The sequence below is a fragment of the Palaemon carinicauda genome, chromosome 39 (assembly GCF_036898095.1).
Source record: "Palaemon carinicauda isolate YSFRI2023 chromosome 39, ASM3689809v2, whole genome shotgun sequence".
NCBI classification, from domain to species: Eukaryota; Metazoa; Arthropoda; class Malacostraca; order Decapoda; family Palaemonidae; genus Palaemon; species Palaemon carinicauda.
This window is the reverse complement of record NC_090763.1, coordinates 12143511-12165536: the sequence shown is the minus strand read 5'-3', so window position 1 is coordinate 12165536 and position 22026 is coordinate 12143511. Positions and strand designations below refer to the sequence as shown.

The 22026-nt window shown below is 38.4% G+C and overlaps 2 protein-coding genes across 3 annotated transcripts in view; both read right to left on the bottom strand.

Moving 5' to 3' along the window:
• Nucleotides 1-9476, bottom strand: part of SCOT (Succinyl-CoA:3-ketoacid CoA transferase) — a 59943-nt gene extending 50467 nt beyond the window's left edge. Inside the window, exons 1-2 of the mRNA XM_068362542.1 lie at nt 9322-9476; nt 5492-5600 (exon numbers count right to left, since the gene is read on the bottom strand). Of these exons, the coding sequence (XP_068218643.1) occupies nt 5492-5600; nt 9322-9399 (187 nt within the window). The 5' untranslated portion in view covers nt 9400-9476. The remainder of the gene's footprint in view (nt 1-5491; nt 5601-9321) is intronic.
• An 8149-nt stretch (nt 9477-17625) lies between these two features.
• 14-3-3epsilon (tyrosine 3-monooxygenase/tryptophan 5-monooxygenase activation protein epsilon) overlaps nt 17626-22026 on the bottom strand; it is a 36333-nt gene continuing 31932 nt past the window's right edge. For both annotated transcript variants that reach the window (XM_068362530.1, XM_068362531.1), the window contains one exon: nt 17626-21839. In XM_068362530.1, coding sequence (XP_068218631.1) covers nt 21781-21839 — 59 coding nt within the window. In that variant the 3' untranslated portion in view covers nt 17626-21780. The remainder of the gene's footprint in view (nt 21840-22026) is intronic.

The following is a 22026-nucleotide window of genomic DNA, read 5'->3' as shown; positions in this document are numbered from 1 at the left end:
ACCCTTTGGTCCTTCGACATTGCTTCTCCCCTGGGCTTGGGAGCTTGCAAGAGGTCCCGGACTGGGAGGACGACTGGCACGCACAGATGTACCCTCATGCGCAACACTGACACTGACACTTTGCACATCACTAGCACTAACACTTCCCACTGCACTCTTCGCTTTCAGCTCTCTGACCTCTGCCAAGAGCTGATTACGGTCATTAGCCAACGACTCCACTTTGTCACCGAGAGCCTGAATGGCACGCAACATATCCGCCATTGCAGGCTGAGCACTCGTAGCAGGTTCGGGAGTCACCACCACAGGGGAAGGAAAAGGTTGAGGGGCATGGGGAGAGGAAAAATCCACAGAGCGAGAAGAACTCCTCCTATTTCTCTCCTTCTCTAACCTACGTGCATATCTAAGGAATTCGTTAAAATCGAATTCCGAAAGCCCAGCACATTCCCCACATCGATCTTCCAATTGACAGGATTTACCCCTACAATTGGAACATACGGTGTGAGGATCTATAGAGGCCTTCGGAAGACGCCTAGCACAAGTCCTAACGCTACACTGCCTGTACTTAGGTACTTGAGACTGGTCAGACATCTTGAATATAGAAGTAGTCAAGGGGGGATTCCAAAATCTAGCAAAGTTCGTTAACAATTAATCCAAATTAATTCCAAAAGCTTGCTAAGCTAATGATAAAGCTTCCTGAATAGCGAAGGCTAAACTCTAGAGCAAATACATCACCAAATCGTGAACAATAACTCCAGAATCAACAGCGTATCCAAGTAGGTCTTGCCGGCGGCACGACAGAGGAAAAATTGAGTTCTTGTTGACAAGAAGTACTTGAGTACCTACTCACAGATGGCGCTGTTGTGTACACCCCCACCTGGATAGCGATCGCTGGCGTATCCCGACCGTAGATTTCTGTCGGGCAACGGAGTTGACAGCTACATGATCATCGGGTAAGATTAATATTGAAAAATTGTGATATGAATGTGATCAATCAACTGGATAATTCCAACTTCAGTAATCCCTAATCTATAGCAGGTTTACCATTTCAGGATCCCTGCTATAGGTGAAAACCCGTAGACAGAAATCTATGGTATATATTTTATTATTATTTTCAATCTTTTTAATTTTTCTATTTTATTTATAAATCAAACCTTTTATGAACACTTCAACAAAGGGGTCATCAGCCTTAATATTCTTAATTAAATTTGTAGCTTTCCACATATGGGATATTTTTTCTAAATCTCGCCAATTGTTCACTGCACAATCTCTATAGTATATTAGAGTATACTGACTTTGTTAATGGCTTTTCAAAAGATAAACATGGGGTAGAGTAACCGAGTAAATTGTTTATAGCGAACCTAATATTCTAATTCAAATAGGATTGGGAATAGATTCTTAAAATCCTCCAAGGAAAAGATTACATGGTACTCCAATCTCTACTGAAATATCAAGATAACTGAAGTAATTGAAGTAAGAAACAAAAGAATGGTTTTCTATACACAGTGAAGTTGTATCTTGAGGATTCCCTTATTCAGTAGTACCATGGTTTATGAATGACTTTGAATATGAGCAAATGGGTATACAAGCATTTTATCTATCTACGAGCAAGAGTTACCCTGTGTGTATTTTTTGTAGACAAGTACTGATAACACTAGCGCGCATAACCATAAATCATACACCCAGGATTCACAGGCTTTCTAAACCATTTTGTTACATATTAGCTCACAAAAAAACACTTCCTCAGGCCTAATCTTTCAGTCTCCCAGTACTCTAGAAGAAGAAGAACCTCTCATGCATGTCTTTGGAACTATTTTTGAACATTTGTGAGCATATGTTCTTTATTGTCTTTTGATCGTATTATAAAGACATTTTGCGATGCATTGTAAAGTTAGCAGTATCATGACAATGTGTCCTAAATCCAATTAAGAGAAATGGCAAGAAAGAAAAGATTACTGTATGTGTGCGGCCGATCTACAAAAACCGTACTGTTCATGTGGATTGATGAGCAGTTAAAGGTGATACGATTACTGGAATAAAAATATCTTTAAAGGAAAAATGATAATGGAGCTGCATAAGGCACAGCATTAAGAGATTGTGAAGGAGGTTTCGACTGAGGAGAAGATCTTGGGATAGTAGAAAAGCCTACAAAAATTTTTTCCATAAAAGATTTGGCTTCAGTACGGCAAGTAGCGAATTGACTTGATACCAACAATGAGATGTCTCATGTCCATGACATTTTAAAGAAAAGATCAAGGCAGTTGACTCTTAGATAGACTCCTTGCCAAGACTCAGTTTGAGAGTAAAAAACAACAACAGTGTCCAGAAAGCATAAATTGAGTGATGCAAATAGTGATATTGAACACCGTTACAGAGAGAGAACTTCCGATAAAATTTTCAGAAGGAGATTCTCCTTCCAAGCAGTAACTCCTCTTCTCCTCCTCCTATCTACTTAATGCAAACCATGTCTCTCCTCAAAAGTAAAGTGCTAGTTAATTTACAAATATATTGCTATTTTCTATTTTGCATTACAGTATTAACTTGTATGTATTCATGTCAGATTTTAGAGGTTATAATTTGTTCGTTAAATAACATTACAAACCTTTAAAAATGAGTGTGTACTGTACAGTACAGAATGTGTATTTATGGATGTGTGAACTGCTTCAAGTGAATTTCCTTTACTTCTTATGGGGAAAAGCTGTTTTGCTTTAAGAGCACTTAAGAGTTGTGAGCTCAATCCCCAAATGGATCAAAGTCGTAAACTGACATTCCACTGTACAGTAATTAATATGTCCAAAAAGACCAATTCCCATCTTTTTTCTATTCGGTATCAACTTTATAATAGGGACAACAAGATTCAACTAATGAAGACATTAAAATCTCCCCAGCCATCATCGCAAAACGTGAAAATGGCATCGCCGTAGGGCTGGAAAATAAATTCGTAGGTAATTTGTATTTTTCCCTAATACAAACCTGGAGTTATCTATAAATAGATATTCTTTCGGCAAAACTGGAAGGTAACCAATTAGACTTTTTGGTGCGAGGTGACAACCCTACCCAGCGACGGGGTATGGGTGGCTAGGGGTACTGGCCACCTGTATATACACTCACAGGGTGGTGAACTAGTCACTTTTTCTTTGCAGGCAGGACTTATTGGGGGGACAGGTGACGACAGGACAATTTGTATAAATAACTCCAGGTTTTGTATTAGTTAGGGAAAAATACAAATCATCTATGAATTTGTCATTTGTTCAACAAACTAACAAACCTTTTGTCATTTATAAATGGATGACTCGCCTTTAGGTGGGTGGATAAGTCCGACTACTGGGGTAATCATTGACCCGGGTTTGTCTAGTCCAGTATTAGACTGTAATCGAGGGAAACCTTGCCACCTCGCTTATCAATACAAAAGAGAATGATAGCGGCCTGACCAAAATGGAAGTGAGATATAACATATGAACGTCTAGATAAGAATGTACAAACAGAAAACTTACACATGAAATACACGTTTCCCAATGTTTACCTTGCGGAATGCATTGGGGGACGTGCACAAGTATAATAATATAAATTATACTAGGATACCCAAGGAAAATGGTTATTACCTGCAGCAGTTGAAGCCAGCTTGCAGAGGGACTCATGGCACTGTACCCCAAGAGAGGGAAGGTGAAAAAAGGAAAAAAGGCCAGACATACTTCCATTCATCCCAGACTTAACCTGAATAATCAATGCCTTCAACAAACTGCTACCTGTCTAATAAGGAGCCTGAGGTACTTTAACCCACTTGTTGAGAGGTCACCACGTGGCCGATAGAAAACGTATCGAGTCTCCTGTGGGTCACATCTTGTAGAGGGAGAGAGCTGCGATTGTAGTTTGACGTTTCCAAACAGCTGCTTGTAAAACCTGCAACACGGAGAAGTTGCATTTGAATGCCAGGGATGTACCGATACCCCTGAAATCATGAGCTCTAGGTCTGCGAGCTGGAGGATGATCAGGATTGATAGCCCAATCAATGACCTAGCGTATCTAAGCTGAAACAAAGTTTTTAGTGATCCTCCTTTTAGTTCTCCCCGAGCTAACAGACAATGACGTTAATAGAGGTCAGATTGCTGCTGTACGTTTAGGGAAGTACCGCAAACTCCGTACTGGGCTGATCTGGATCATTGGTTACAGAACGTAGACTCTTAATCCGAAAGGGCCCAAATCTAGGGTCCAGTACCCCCAAGATTTTGGGTCTTTGCAATAAACTCAGGGACGAAGCCACGAGTCACTTCCCCCTACTCCTTGAATGGGCGACGTTGTACAAGAGACCATGAAGTTCACCGACTCTCTTAGCTGACACTAAAGCAAATAGGAATGCCATCTTCAAAGTGACATTACGGTCTGTTGCACTTCATAAAACGCTAGTAAATACAACCAAGAGGCCTGTACTTTGCCTACATGAGTGTAATTTGAATTGTTTATGCCTATATTATGGGAATAAAGGCATCAAGGTGAGAGATATCCCTCCCACAACATCAACCACAAAAAAAATTCCATTTTGCCTGGTATACCGAAGCAGACGACTGTCATAAGTGACCAGACATCCATTTTCCAGCTTGCTGTGAAAATCCTCTCTGAGAGAGGAGATGCTGGACAGTCTTCAGGCGTGAAGCTGTAGAGACGGAATCGCCCTGTGAAAGATGTTCGCGCATGGTTGTTTGAGTAGATCGGGTCGGGTATTTCTATCGTGGGTGCACGCGTAAAGTCAAGGCCATCCTCCTGTAGGAGCACAGAGGCACAAGTCTGCTCTTCGTCCTCGAGGAAAGGTGTCACAGGGACTCCCAGTGCAGCATGATCTCTACCAGGGGGAGAGAAATAGTAGGAGTCAAATATACACAACTGCTAATGATCAGTCTTCTAGGACTTGTTAGGCAATAAAGGTGAAACTATTCAGACTGCCAGTAAATAAAGAGATGAAGGTAAAGCAGAAATGGAGAAAGAACCTAAAAATTTTCCTTCTAGTGTGGCTTTCAGGCCGACGGTGATGACACTGAGGAAAGACATTCTGGAACTCTATGAAGAGATGGTATCGCCAGAGTACAAGTCTCTACTACTACCTTTCCGGACACGGGACAACACTGATAAGAAGGGCAGCACTTCTTCGCCTTCAATTTGGATACAGCAGACATTCCTTCCCACTCAGAGGGAATAAACAGCAACACAATGTTGTCAAATATCTTTTACACAAGAAACTAACAACAATTACCAATTAAAAAAAAAAACGAGTAACAAGGTCAGTTAATTGAAATGGGAGTAGATCTATACTCCCCAGCAGCAGCAGAGTGGCCAGGGGGAGCTTCCCTTCCACCCACCAGAATCTACAGACACCTGGTTATCGCTGAAAACATACTTCTATTAAAGGAAGGGGGTTTATATTTATGGAGGAACAATTGTATTGAACAGAAGCTACATATCTTAGAACTTGACTTTTAAGTTAAGTACTTATATTTCTTACCTCCAACCAATAATTTGGAACCAGGCTTTATATCTTCAACTGCCTCAAGAGCAGAACCATAAAACTGTGCATCCCGCCGAACACTTGTAGAAAAGAATGCCACAAAATCCTGCAAATACAAAACATGCTAAAATTAATTCTGAAACACTGGTTTAACTACTGTACTTCCTTTTCACCAAATTAATTACATAAAAAAGTAGCATATACACTAGTAGGAATGGACTTATAAAGTATGAATATAAACAGAATTTGAGATCTTGACACTAGTAATAAAATTTTCACATTGCATATTCCTATACATTTAGTCAAATTTTACTTCTGTTTTAAGTTTCTTAAGAGGTAAGATATTAAATTCTAATTAGTAGTTTTCCTAACCAAACAAATCCAAGTCCTTTAATAGCATTATGCTTTCAGCAAGGATGAATTTGGCTGTTAAATCTTGAACATAGTAATGGTAGTTACAACCCGTCAGGCCACTGAGCTCTAACTTTGATTTCCAGCCTAGGACTTACAGGGTGGCTGCGGCAGGAAGTACAACTTAAACTCAAAATTGTACAATTAGGAAAATACAAATTGCTTTAATAAATTCTGATTTGTTCCAACATGATTAAAAACACTCATCCTTTATCTTTACAAGGGAATTAGTCTCTATGGCCAAACTGGCTAGTTTACTTATACAGGGAAATATCTAAACATCTTGGTCCTGTACAGCAACAACGGAATGACTCCTTTCAACCTCCTAACGATGCTGCAGGTTTCAGGCTACGTCACTACCAGGAAATGGTTGTCAGTCAAGGAAAATCTAAATCCATGCAGTGGATATGTTGCCAGAATCATTATGGAAATGGGCTGGATACGATTGACCATCTTCCACCTAATCTGGGAGGCTTGAGGAGGAACTTCTTAAAAAAAATCTAATATACTGTACTTGTGGCCCCCCATACCTATAAAGCCTGATCCAGTGAATAATTGAGCAACTGTTACATCCAAAAAAACAAGGGGTAGATGAGCCAGACAATCTACCTCTAGTTCTAGACTTATATCACAACTGCTTTCTTAGAAGAGATTTTCCTTGTCTCATGAAGGAGCTAGGTTTGTTACGCAGTCTGCGCAGTCTGTCGGGATACATCCACAAGGCCAAGGATACCAATATCCATGAATCTGTAGGTATTCCCCACGTAGGTAAGAGTCTTGTAACACCAGAACTGTCTAGTTCTGGTGTTACAAGACTCTTGTCTTTACAAACTGTGTTCCTGACAAGTTTTTCCTGAGAGCCAAGATCAATCTGATATGTCTTGACTTTGTGTACTCGAATCTGGGATGTTCCCTTCATTTCCTCACCAGCCATAGGAGCACGCCTAAATGCCCAATGAAGCCAAAAAGAACCAGTGTTCATGAATCTTTTCTCTTATTCGTTCCGTTACTGTAGGAAGTCATACTGTCCTTCCAAGACATTCTGGTCAACCCCTAAACCCTTCTTTTAGGGGAGAGATGAAGAAAGATGAAGTCATGAAAGACTGGGTTTAGGTCATGACCTCGAACTCCTGAAACAAAGTGATGGAGATCTTCTATCCACAAGAATGACTTCAGGCACAGAACAAGTTATGTCATTTCCTACTTATTCCAAGAACTAAGCTATTAGAAGACAGTTTCTAGGGTCGAATCCCTATATGCCGTACCTCACTCAGGTTTGAATGGGATTGCTTGAATGACCTACAAAATTACAAAACTTTACCCAAGGCTTCAGTTCCTTAGAAGCTTCTAACGAGATTCTAGAAGATTCTCGTGAAAATTGCATCGGGGGCTAAGGCTATTCACTATTGAGAAGAGCGAGGAGCTTCCCCAAAGAAGGTAGAAAGAACACAGCTGTTCCGGCGACCAATCACAAGTAGCCACTTGTGAGAGATCAGGTTCATGTGAGCCTAGATGTCATCTACAAACTACGAAACAATGAACGAAAAGGGAAAATATTCAGAGGAGCAATGTCTCTAATTCCCTGCATTGCTAGAAGGCATCCTCAAATGCTAACAATGTACCGAGACTGGGGAATATTGGAGGTTTCTTGTTCAGATGAATACCGAGCCGGTTGAACGATAGTGAAGGCCTAAAGTAAAAACTTCCCATCAAGCAAAGATTAGGGATCACAATAATATTGACCCATAGACTGTAACCTTGTCGACTACACACTGTATGTTTGCTCGAACAGTCTTCCTGCCTGAACTGAAATTTGGCAAACATACTTTCCAACTACAGTACCAAAATTTGGCTATACTAAAGCCGGTCTCCTTCCAGGTGAACCGAGGCGAAGTTAGTTCTATCGTTAACTTGACCTACATTAGATAATCGTGAAAAGTTGCAACTGCTACAGTATTTAGTAGTGCATCAATGCATTGAGCTGGGATTAAATGCTACCTATCAATATGTATGAACGAGAGGGGCATAGTATATAGCTTACTTTATGATATAAGTTTCTCTTATCTGTCCTTTGTGATAGCACTGCCTCAAGTATCCAAGTGTAAGGGGGGCTTGCACAGGGGTGTAGACCCCTAGTAGGTAAGGATACGGCTCCTATGTTAGGTTAAGTGGGGCACCTTGGGTTAAGTGTGGTGTTCTTGCGTTTGGTTTCCTTTTAAAATCGGACTATATAATAGATTTGGAAGTCTGTGTTTGGAAGAAAACGGATCTCGAGAGAAAGTGTTCAAAAGAAAATGGTGCTCGAGAGGTAATTGCCATAATTACTCTGTAGGAGTTGTTTGACACAGTAAGTTTTGCATAAAAAAAATAATTTATTGTTAGATCCTTGTTATTTGGCTCTTACTGTTATTATTTTCCGTAATTTGTTAGTTATCATTTTATCCCACTCAATAACCCCTATACCAACCTGTAGGCAAAACCACATTCATATTAAAATTTGTGTACAGTGAACTATCGTAACGATATCCCTATCAGAACTATTCAAGACCAGACGATATGGAGCCTTTGTATGACAACGGACAGGACCTCCCGCCTGCACAGAACACTTAGCCTAAACTTCCCCACCTAACCTAACAAAGCCGTGTCCCTGCCTTACAACGGCGACCCCGTCACACTGCCATATTCTTAACGATAGGGTTCAAATAACGGATTTTGACATAGGAAAAATCTATTTTGGGTGAGATAGCCTTGTTGTTAAAGGTTAAAGGTGTCTGGTTTCAGTTCCAGTTCCATCAGAATAGATGCTCACCAGAACGTCAGCCGGGCAAGCCCAACCCCCAACTGTGGTGCCCTACCACAGCAGTTCTAACCTCTAGAGCGAATATCCCAAGAGGAGTTATGAGGCATCGTTGTTATCATACATACACCCTAATGATATGTTAGGTTAAACACATATTATACAAAATTAGTCTTTATATCAAACATACTATAAAAAATTAGTCTTGATTTAAATCATACTATACAAAATTAGGTAAGGAGTCTTTAACTTAACTGGGTTGTCCCATTCACCAAATTGGTATATAATAGGGTTAGTTCAGATATACCTATAATACCGGCAGAACTAGCCTACTATTCCCGCAGGGCTTTGCTCATTAGCCGGCAAAAGAATTACTGTAGCCTAATATACCTCGTATTTCATCTAACGACTTGATTTAATTACGTATATCATATCTCACTAATCAAATATTAATCATAATTATCCAAAATCTTAAATATACAATGGAAGTAAATTTTGCTGAATCGCAAAACCCAGAAGTTCACTGTTCTCTATTTCGGACTTATAAATCTATAAAGAGTTACAAGAATAATTAAAATTGGAAATTCTATGCCTAGAATTAGTATTAAATATCACTCACCCGATTGACTTGACTTATTAAAGGTACATTTCTGACGACAGCAGACGAAACCAAAATCCTCTTCGCCAGCAGAGCCATTGCGTCTCTTTTCTCATAGAGAATACAGATGCAGTAGTAACTAGAGTGAGCTTGTCGTCAAGGTCAACATTTTTATTATAATGAAGGCATTGAAAACAAATGGTTATTAATCATTACCATAAAGAGTAGTTACAATAATTCAAATAATTTAGGATTTTTTTCCAAGCACACATATTGTAGTTCTACGTATTTCTTTAACAGTCGACTCTGCTGAAAACTTGAAAAGTATTCTATCATTAATGTTTAAACTTAATTCATTATCCCCCCTAAAATAACTTGTATTGCTATCATGAATGTAGTTCTGTAAATCTTTTATTAAATTTTAGATACATCTCAATTGTATAAAAAATGTCAGATAATTATCTAGAAATTTTAAATTATGATTGTTGTAATACACTTATAGTTACTAAAAACGGGTCTGGGCTGTTAGAACATTTACATTTTACGTTTTTAATTGACGGTAAATTTATAAACAATAAAATATTTTGTATAATTTATTACTACTGCATATTAAGCTTATACTATCTACTCTTGCCTCAAAATATCTATTTTACTGACAAAGATTTGGACATTATAATATAAACATCGCATTGCAAGGACACGGTGCAGTGCAATAAATAAATAATATATCGATGTAGTTACATAAACAAATTACTTAAGGTAGAATTATTTTGTTTGCCAAGTTTATCAATAAAGTTTACAAAACTCTATTCAGAAGTTATTTTAATTAGAATCGTATATGTAAATATAATTGTTTTTTTTATATTGTTTGCATCTTTGAAGTATATTGGTAATTTATTAATTTACTACTACTGTATTTTGGCGAGTGTAGAGGTTTACTATAGGCCTCATATTCTTTTAACATTATTATTTCATAATTATTTAGTGATATGTAACTAAGGGAGACCGTCTGAGAGGCCTCCCTTCTTATGTAACTCTACCCTTAGGCGGCAATATAAATAAGGGAGTGGGAGCGCATACTTCATCCAACATCTTCATTTGCAAACATCTGTATTCCTTTGTTGGACTTATTATTTTCCATATTTTGTATTGTTGATATTAAGTTTAATAAAACCATGAATTTCCATTTTGTACAGTTGTGGAAGTTTCTCACTAATTGTGTTGGATAAACGTCAACTTCCGTGGTCAACTTTTTTTCTTTTTTTTATTCTTCTCTCCGCTGTTACTCAAAGTGGCTAGGGTTCACAAAACATTTATAATACTAGTAGATTTGGACATAGGTCCCTACGCGAAATAGGGTGGGAAAAAAAAAAACAGCAAATAAGTTGATAGTTAACAACTACAGTAAAGAGGTTTTACTTAAGGTTTGAAATAACGAATAGTCTAGACTAGCAAGAATGGTAATACATATGGATTTGGAATATATTTCTCATTAGATATATTTAATTTTTCATGAACAGTAATCTACTTTTGATATTAGACAATAGTTTATGAAAATACTAAACAATACGATTACCATTAGTTAATGATTTGCTATAATTTGTCATATTTTTCATGTAACAACTAACAATTAGTACTACAAGTCTTGGTTCATGGGTAGATGGAATTTCTCTCTGCAAGCCTTTATAATAATAAACTCTACAATATAGGCCACGACACGAACAACGTAGGCCTAAAATTACAGGTTGAAGCCTTATAACAAGTAATTACGATAGAAACGTTGGAGTAAGTCCATTATAGTCTTTGCAGGTTTCTTTTGTCTCATAATAATTACGCTTGCGGTTACAGCCTTCTACTTTACCTCAGGTTTGGCTTTTTTTTTCAACCTTCTCTAATTTTACTTCATTATGCAAGTGCAGGCTTTTTTTCTATGACTGCGCGGAAAACCAGTCTCTGGCCAAATAATGTATTCATGTTTTGACTGGCCACCATACATTTTTTCACATTACATCTTTGGTTCAAATGGTAAAATAAAATGTGTCTTTGGCATACACAGGTATGTCAAGAATAAGCTTGTCGGTATTAACTATTCATGATGTCCTTAAAAAGGAGTATATGGCACTGTAGCCTACAGTGGTAACTAGCATTCGCATGGCAGCAGATCGGTCCCAGCCCAGGACGGTAAGTTTAAAAGTTGTTTACTGGGGAGGTCACTGCTGTGGTTTGGCTTGCCCGGCTGACCTGGAGAGCATCTGTTCTGGTGAAACTGGAACTGAAACAAGACCCTTCAAGCTTTAAAATGGCAAATAAGCACAACTTTGCTTTGCCTTCCTAACTCAATAGTCCATACCACACGTCGGGCAGATGTAGCTACCAATTTTGTTGTATGGGTGACGATCAAGTGTAGATGACGTACTGGATGAGGGTTGATTGATAGATTGATTTGAGGTTCTCTGGCATCCTGACATCTAAGGTCATTGACGAGGAAACCATGACAACATCCGTGACCCTTGAGGCATTGGATGAGTGTCTGGCTATTGTCTGACAAAACTCTGACTGCGCTGGCCTCTGACCCCAAGGCAAATGTATATTTGCCTGCCTGTGCCAAGTGCCTATTGTCTGAACTAGTAAAAGTTTCAGAGAAAAAAATACGACCAAATGAGTCTCTCCCCCATGTATTTTCGCTTCGTGTGGCGGGAGTGCTAGTATTTCCATACAAATTGAGGAGGAAAGATCTTCAGACAAATAGTGTCGCATTTCTTGTGCTCAATAATGGTTTTTTTTTTTTTTTCATTTGCAAATGTTCACACAATTTCTGCCGAAGCAATGAACATATTCATAATCTCTTCAACTAGAAATATTTGTAATTACTATCCACGTTAGTTCACATGAATCTGTTAACCTTACAGGTTCAAATTTTGTGTTGATAATGAGGTTTTGAAAATTGTCTTTGCCCAACTGCCTAGTAATATTGCTGTACCTGATGAAAATACTTGGGCTCTCAACTACTTAGCTTCACTCATCCATGTGGGGTCCTTAAGCACTTGGCCTTCCAAGTATCTACTCTGAAGCAAGACTTGACTAAAGTTAGGTTGACTACTTGAACATAGCTCACTAAACTTACACCCTACGTATTACAGTTCAGTACTTTATTTCTTATCTACTACAACTTCATTACTCTCAGGGTGCTCTTTCCCTCAATTCATCATGTCTTCACATCACTAGCGAGATCAATAAGATGGCTAATTTCTCACTTGTTCCCCTTACTTGTGAACACTCTGCTCCTTTCATGGTTTTCCTGTTCTCCCTTAGCTCCTACCAATATCATGATCCTTTTCCATATATATCCACAACCATCATACACCAGCTCAGCATTGGTAACCATTCATTCAAACCAATACTAAGTAATGTCCCAGTTCTTTTTTTACATACATATACCAAGGCACTTCCCCCAATTTTGGGGGTAGCCGACATCAACAAATGAAACAAAACAAAAAAAGGGGACCTCTACTCTCTACGTTCCTCCAGCCTAACAAGGGACTACCGAGTTCAGCTGGTACTGCTAGGGTGCCACAGCCAACTCTCCCACATTATCCACCACAGATGAAGCTTCATAATGCTGAATCCCCTACTGCTGCTACCTCCGCGGTCATCTAAGGCATCGGAGGCAGCAGCAGGGCTTACCGGAACTGCGTCACAATCGCTCGCCATTCATTCCTATTTCTAGCACGCTCTCTTGCCTCTCACATATCTATCCTCTATCACCCAGAGCTTTCTTCACACCATCCATCCACCCAAACCTTGGCCTTCCTCTTGTACTTCTCCCATCAACTCTTGCATTCATCACCTTCTTTAGCAGACAGCCATTTTCCATTCTCTCAACATGGCCAAACCACCTCAACACATTCATATCCACTCTAGCCGCTAACTCATTTCTTACACCCGTTCTCACCCTCACCACTTCGTTCCTAACCCTATCTACTCGAGATACACCAGCCATACTCCTTAGACACTTCATCTCAAACACATTCAATTTCTGTCTCTCCATCACTTTCATTCCCAACAACTCCGATCCATACATCACAGTTGGTACAATCACTTTCTCATAGAACTCTCTTTATTCATGCCCAACCCTCTATTTTTTACTACTCCATTAACTGCCCCCAACACTTTGCAACCTTCATTCACTCTCTGACGTACATCTGCTTCCACTCCACCATTTGCTGCAATAACAGACCCCAAGTACTTAAACTGATCCACCTCCTCAAATAACTCTCCATTCAACATGACATTCAACCTTGCACCACCTTCCCTTCTCGTACATCTCATAACCTTACTCTTACCCATATTAACTCTCAACTTCCTTCTCTCACACACTCTTCCAAATTCTGTCACTAATCGGCCAAGCTTCTCTTCTGTGTCTGCAACCAGTACAGTATCATCCGCAAACAACAACTGATTTACCTGCCATTCATGGTCATTCTCGTCTACCAGTTTTAAACCTCGTCCAAGCACTCTAGCATTCACCTCTCCATCAACATAAAAGTTAAGCAACCACGGTGACATCACACATCCCTGTCTCAGGCCCTCTCTCACCGGAAACCAATCACTCACTTCATTTCCTATCCTAACACATGCTTTACTACCTTTGTAGAAACTTTTCAATTTTTTTTTTTTCAAGTTAGCAAAATCTCGCCCACACCCCGGCGCCCCCCTTTTTTTTTTACTTCCGTTCAGCTTTGTTCATGCTTTTCCCCATTTTTAGTGCTATATGGGTTACTTTTCCTTTGGGGCCCTTGGGCTTAAGGCATCCTGCTTTTCCAACTAAGGCTGTAGCTTGGCAAATAATAATTAACCTCTCAAAAAACTATCCTAGGATTTCACTCACACTACTCTCTTCTTCGTGTAGCTACAAACATTCCTAAGGCCCAGCAATAAGTAAGTGGTCCACTAATCCTCAGCATACACTTGAGATTAAACTCCCTCCAACTTATGCTGTCATAAACATCTAGAACCTCATTCACTCTACATACTGTGAGTTGCCCTAGATAGTCCTTGATCAACCTTTTCCTTTTGCATGCCCCACCACATTTAATGGATTAAACTGCTTAATTAAATTTTGGTCTAAACTTTTTGAAAGCAAAATGGTTAAGTAATTCAACCAGAATAAGCAAGCAACTTGGACTATTAACTTTACATGGGTTTTAATCATTATTATTTACGAAAGATATTTTTGGAACTGGTTAAAACTAGCATCTATCTTAAAACTATAACCTCATATAAGAGGAATCAGTATGGAATAAATGATAAAGTAGAGGAAAACATTGTGCACCACGATCCTTTTGTTTGTCCCTTTGAATTAATGCATGTAATACAATAAAGTTTTAAATTGGACAAACCATGAATGATAAAAGACAGACATCACGGTAGTATTAACTTTCCAAAAAATTCTTTGCTTCAATGTTTGTCTGCAAAAAGCATAGCCCAGCTACCTAGGATCTAGGAATTTATAAGATTAAACTCTAATTACTAAAATAAAATCTAGTCTTCTGCAATCTCTTGATGAATTACCTCTATTAAAAAGGCTGGGTTAGTGAAGATAGCGGGATGAAGGAAATTTATTTTTTTTAAATGCAAATGTAACCACTTAAAAACATGGAACTAAAATCCCATAAGAACTAATTTGTTACTGCCACCCTAAAAACGCGACTCCTTTGTCAACAGTCAATTTCCAAAGGTAACATTTGACTACTATAATATCAAGTAGATCCTGTTGAAGAGGTAGATTCCACGTAAAGGTTTAAAGGCCACCCATGAATGGCAAAGGCAAGAGACAGTGACATTGCCCTAGAGACTGACCATATATACTGTACATATGATTAAAGGACAAAAACCTCTCCATCCAACCTAGGATCAGGAAGGGCCATGCAATGACTGCTGGTGACTCAGTAGGTAGACCTATAGGCTCCCACAAGGATGGTGAGATTGCAGCTACCGAAGGAACTAATGAGTTTTAGAGGGACTCAAACCCCAATCTGGTAATCACTAGTCAGGGATGTTACTAAATAGGCCACCACAACCCTTCAGTAGATTAAAAACTAGTGATTATCTTAAATCAAGTAGCAAGACAAAGCTTGATTTAAATTATGAATTATAGATTGGAAAACAACATGGAAGCAAGAACAGTTTCTGCAAAGATATAAAGGAAGTGCAGCTAGAGGACAAACCTATCCTCCAAAGACCCTTACGTAATGGCTACAGTGTTACCACAAGATGCACTGGCGACATGGCTTTTTAAATTAATACTACTGTACAGTGAGGACAGGTTACAAAATTCAAATTATACATATTGAAGTAGGATTCCGAAAGAATATTAAGAGATTTATCAATTGACTTTTTTTTTAGTAAAAGTTATCCATTTGATTTTCGTTACCTGAAGATAAAACTTGTAATTATCAGTTGTCAAAAATAGAAAACAGTATATGATTCAAAAAATTTATAATCTCATTTAATTTCCTTAACATAATCCAGCAAGAAAATAGTTTATTGAAAACTTACCTGAACGTAATAGTAAAAGGTTACTTCCAGTGAGTTAATGGATTTTATAAATTCAAATGAGTAATCAATTCTTGGTCATGAATCACTAAGCACCACATTGCAAGTTTGAAATGTACATTAAAACAAGTATCAAACCTGAGTTTAAGTCCTTTGCATAAAAATCTTTCATATAGAAAACGCATACAATCTATTCTTCAATAACCGATACATTTCCACTCTTCTGTGTTCTGTAGTGTCCTTGTGCGAGTGTATACATTTGGTTAAACACTTGGAGACCAGTGATGAAAAATATTGGAAATTATGTCTAGGATGCATGTTGGCAGCCCTGTAATGTTGCCGTTATACCAGCATTTTAAACATAATTTGATATTCACTCCAATTGTTTTGAATTTGATATTCACTCCAATTGTTTTGAATGGCTAATTTATACAAAAGCAAAACTAGATACTTTCTATCATGTCTGCGTATCATAAATTGTAGTCACGTTTCAGTTGCTGTTACTGAAATATGTAAGCGATCAAATTCTTTCAAATTTTTTTCATAATGTGTACAGACAGATTTTGGAACAAGTGCAAATGCGCACATGTAGAATATGGCATTGAGTAAGTTAAAGAAATAAAGTTACACAAATAGACTATTGTCATAGACCAAGGGCAGATACAATGTAGGCAAGGAAATTCAGAGGGCCTCCCAAATTATATAGTAAGCATTATCAGAGACTGAACTGGAAAAAGGAATTAGGGATGTGGGTACTATATGATACAAAAGCTCTTTTAGACACTAAAATAAAACCAGTTCTCTAGTATTGGGTAGTTCCATAGCCCTAACATGGTCTTCAACTGTCTTGTTCTCTCTTGCTTTAGGGTACACTCGGACACACTATTTTCTTATTTTTCTTGTTAAATTTTTAGTTTACATAGGAAATATTTATTCTATGTAATTGCTCTTAAAACATTTTATTTTATCCTAATTCTCCTTCCTCAGAGCTATTTTCCCTCTAGGAACCCCTGGCCTCATGGCATCCTGCTTTTCCCACTAGGGTTGCAGCTTAGCTAGTAATATGTAACTTGGGATAAAATTATGATGCCAAGACTTGTAAGTAATGCCCACTATGAGGGAGAGGTGGTGTGTTTTTACTTGGATTAGGATCAACAATGGACCAAGCGCGTGAGGGACCATTTGTCCATAGCTCCATGGTGTCATTATTTTAGTTGTACAGTATTTTAGCAGCGATATTCATATTCCTATTTATAGAGACAAGCACTTCAATACATTCTAGATACTGTACTCTTCAATTTCATGGTTAAGGAGCATTACTGAAGAAAGTCATAAGTTATTCTTCAAATAAAGTACCAACACCAACCATATATGATCTTTTCCATTTATTTCTATTTTAACACAAAATCAGACATAAAGCAAATTCATTACTTTTCATTTAATTTCATTAAAAACATTTTCTCTTAAAATCCTATTATTAAGGATTCTTCTAAATGCAAAATCACCACTGCAGATGAGACAAACTTTTGCACAAGATCAAATTTGTCTTATAATTCATGCTAAGTTTTTATCAAATTAAAATAATTTCCCATGTAGATGTTAATCATTTGACAATTCAGTTTGGTTTCATCGTACACTATTATTTCAGAACCATAGATACCCCATTACTACAATCACTTAATGTATTTTGGAAATGCAATTTTCCATTCCAACTCTCAAAATTGTGGTCTTTTATTGCCTAAATCATAAAGGATTCAATAAAAGCTACTATTAGAGAATATGAGGTTTAATCAAACACTTTGACATGCAAGTGCATTGACACAATGTGCTTTGCCTATCACAATTTAGTATTTACATAGAGGGGCACATTCTAGCAAGATTCACAACTCTTGGTGGACAGCATCTATATAACCTTTGATATTGCAGTAAAAAATACAAGACATCATACCAATTGTGGACAGCTACTGTTTATGGTTGTTGGTGTAATGCACTTCTAAGACATGGTCCTGTTTTACAAGCCCAACTACTGCCTTTTCACGAGACGCCATTCGAGAGTAAAGCAGTCTCCCAGAGTCAACACAAATGAGCCACAACTGAGCTTTAGCGACACCTAGCTGAAAGGCTGTACAGAGTAAGTATGCCACCACAGACCCTTAGTCACACTGTTAAAACATTACACACTAATTAAGCTTTTTTTTTTTTATTATTACTAACATCATAACCTGCATGTGAATTTATATAATGCTGCACCTGTGTCAGTTGCCATTTGTTTTTATTGCCAAACGAGTCCATGAAGGAAATCTTTCTGCTAGCACCAAGAACTGTTAAGAAAGTGCCATACGCTACTGCCGAGTAGCAATCTCGACGCCAAGACGCGATCGCTTGGTTGCTCGTTTTGGTGGAACACCAAAATGCTTACTGGAATGTTCACAAAAACCATTGCTGCGGTCAGTAGCAGCGTCTTCCTAGGTGATGCATTGAGTAAGGATTGTTCCCTTATGAGTGAAAAATGTGAGTACTGTAATGTAGCAGCCTTATTGGAACATCTACAGTAGCTGCTGCAATTGACTGACCATAAGGGAAGTCATCCACTGTACTTTTGCACAATAATAATGCACTTAGTGCCAAGGGTGTTCCGACAAGTACCACCAAATTGAACTGGTGCATAACCATCAAAAAGGAAATAAACTTCATAGAAATGCAAGAAATCTTTCAAATATAGATCTAGGAATGTTTATGAATGGCAGCACATTGGATTTTTAAAACGTGCGCCACATAAAAACACAAGCCTAAAGCTTCCACATTAGAACTATAGCTACAGGTATTTACTATGTTGTTTTTACCTTTTGACACGTATGCCCTTTTCTCCAAATGTTATACTGGGCAACTGACCACACCCCTGGCACCAAACATCCAACCAGTTTTGACATTAAAAAGATTGAAGTGGTTGTGATCTTTCAGATGACAAAGCACAAGATGTGACGCAACAAGCAACTCCTTGCTTGGTGGAGTTCCGCACCTGGTCATTTTTTTCCCTCGTTGCGACACAAATACTAGACACTGAAGAAGCCAGGAAGGGCTAAGCATAGCCTACTGTACCAGCAACTAGGATGACCCACAATGAGAAGAAATTATTACCGGCATGAATGGTAACTGTAGTACGGGAGAGGGAAGGAAAGAATAATTTGCATGGGAAGACAAATTAAAAAGGCAGGACAAACTTATGACAGGGAAGGGATTATAGGGTAATGTTGTGGAGAAGCAGCAAGACAGCTCCATTTACCACACATAGTTAATAACAAATCCATTAGAATTAAAAGCACTACCCACTCATCACATGAAACTCCAGTTCCAAGTAGCAAGCAGGGGAGGGAGGGATAAACCCTTGGTATGTGGGATAATGAGGAAAATTAAGTTGGCATGATTAAGTCTTACTGATGAAATCTCTCGAAGTATATTTGCATCTTTATGAAACTACCATCCAATAAAGGAACTTTTTACTATACAGCCTAAGACAACAGTGAAGTGAATCAATAAATAACGGGAAAATTATAAGTGCTTCATTATACAGTACATACATTAAGCACACTTGTTCACTCAAGTCCTTTAGAAAAAAGTGTATTTGCACCATATAAATGCCCACCCCTCAAAATAAACAAATCTCTTCAAAATTACACCATTTGCGTAGCTCCTGCTCAAAAAACCCCCCTGGCCATGATAGGGTTAACCATCTTGCAACCACAGGCAACAGCACCAAGCGATCAACATAAAAACAGAAAAAACTGCAAGCCGACTGAAACTCCTTAAACTGTATGAAGATGAGAGACTGGCAGGTGATAATACAGAGCTTGTGTTTTCATTTCAGAGAGTTCACTCTGCATTAAAGCAGAGAGAACCACGATGTGAGATAGCAACTCCCAGCAGCATCCGTTACAGGACACAGATTAGGAGTGGGGAGAAATAAATGTTCAACATCAAATTTGCCAGTTGCAGTTCTCCTGGATTCCCACCTATATCCAATGGCAACATGCTGGTCACAGAAAATATGAAACAAAAAAGGATATTGGCTTTCTGCAAGGCATCACCATGTATACCTGTCTACTTCCAGATTCATAAATACTCTCATCTTTATGGTCTAAATTTTGTGACCTCAACCACACAGAGCTGGGGAAAAGCACAAGTACTGAAGCAAACTCTACTAAAGAAACGCTATATGGCAAAAGGCTGCTGCTGATGTAGGTCTGGGGAAGGAGGAGGTATTTGGGAGATAACTGGGAATAGAATACAGAGCAGGAAAACCAAGTAAGGATACTGTATTGTCAACAATAATAACCTACATTTATTAATTTAAACACTAAACTGGAGCTTGTGTATGTGCTTACATACTGCTAATGGCAGCCAATACCACAAACCTCTTGATCTTGCGCGCTAATATCCAGACGAGTCTAATTACAATGTATTTAAACTGCCTTTTTGAAAAGGGGTGGTCTCAAACTTTCAGCATTGGAAACACTGTACTGTTAATTCATTGGGTTACTAAATTTATTACCTTACACCTCAAATACACACTGTACTGGGGGCTTCCAATCATCTACATATATTTCCTATGTATATATCCACTAAGACAAACACTATACCCAATGTAAAACCTCCTGAAGCAGTGACGTACAAATAATCTAATCAATACAACTGACAAAAAGAGAGTTTCACCATAACTGTGCTGATTTCCCCAAGCAGAGAAAGGAAAGTGCTAGGATGCGCTTAGGCTCACTCACACACAGAAAGAGAAGAGATTGCTTGGTACAAAAAAGTGTATATCTTTCTTTCTAAGACATTCCAAATGTCCCTTAATGAGTGGGAATGCTGGCTTCACGATGTCAAGTTTTCAAAATCTGGGACTGGAAGGGAGAATAATGTTAAAAGAGACATAAGAAGGATATGATTTTTTTTTGGTCAAGGAATGGGTGAAGGAGAATGCAGGAAAAAGGCAAACTTTGAAAAGGTTGACCTAGTTGAAGCAAGCAACACTCCAAACCATGGTTAACCACTAAAGGTATTAAAATCAATATTGAGCTGCAGGGGAACTTAAAATGCGCCAACTTGAGACACCGAACACCAAATAAGGTTCAACAGAAACTGCAGCCTTAATCTAAGACCACATAGAAATATACAGAAAACTATATTTAAAAATTAAAAGAATAAACCTACCTATTCAAATTTCTTATTATTTACCAATATCAATAATAAATACACAACAAATGATGTAATGGAACTTTTCCAACACAAGGCGTGTGATGAAAATGTTGAAACTTAAAGACGAAGGATTGGAATGATGGTGCCTTATCCTTTCCCATCCTCACAGTGGAGCTTCTGTCCATAACAAAGTCCCTGCACAGATTATGAGGAGGAGAAAGACTCTTCAAAAAAGTTCATAGCCTTAACTTGAGGATTAAAAGTTCTACCCTGGATGCAAATACATCTAAATATACAACTGCTTAACATTTCAAAGGTTAAAGCCTCAAAATTTACACGCAATATACCGCACTAGTCAGCAGCAACCACTGGCATAAGTAGTTTAGAACTAATGGATATACACAAATTAAATAAAAAGTAATTCTGCCCTTCCCTTTTGAATATTTTACAAGGAAGGAAAACAACGAAAAGGGGTCATGAGCCATAAAGGAACACCAGACAAGCTTTGCCTCTTGCTCCTTTACTCCTTATTGCCCCTTTGCAACTAATGTCTTTAATAATGCAAAAGACAACTCTGGCAGTGCTGGAGAGAAGCCTTTGGTATTGAAGAGCTCCACTGTGGGAAGGGGGTGGTTGGTTGTGGTGGTAGTGGAGGTGGAGGTGGTGTGGTGGTAGCAATATGGTGGTGGTGGTGGCGGAGTGTGAAAGAACCACCAGATAACCACAACCACATTAGCTCACATCTTGATCCTCCACATCCTGAACCTGTTCCTTCTGTTCTCCTTCCCCTGCTGATGAAAGTTATTCAATAATTAAAATCTATTTTAGTCAAATATTCTGCATTAACAGTTCGGTTAATTACTTCAAGTGTAGGTGTTTGTTTACCTTTATAAATATACGACAAAGATTGACGAGGCGGAAATGTACATCTTAAGAAGATGGATATAATGCCAACACAATATGATGTAAAAATGGATG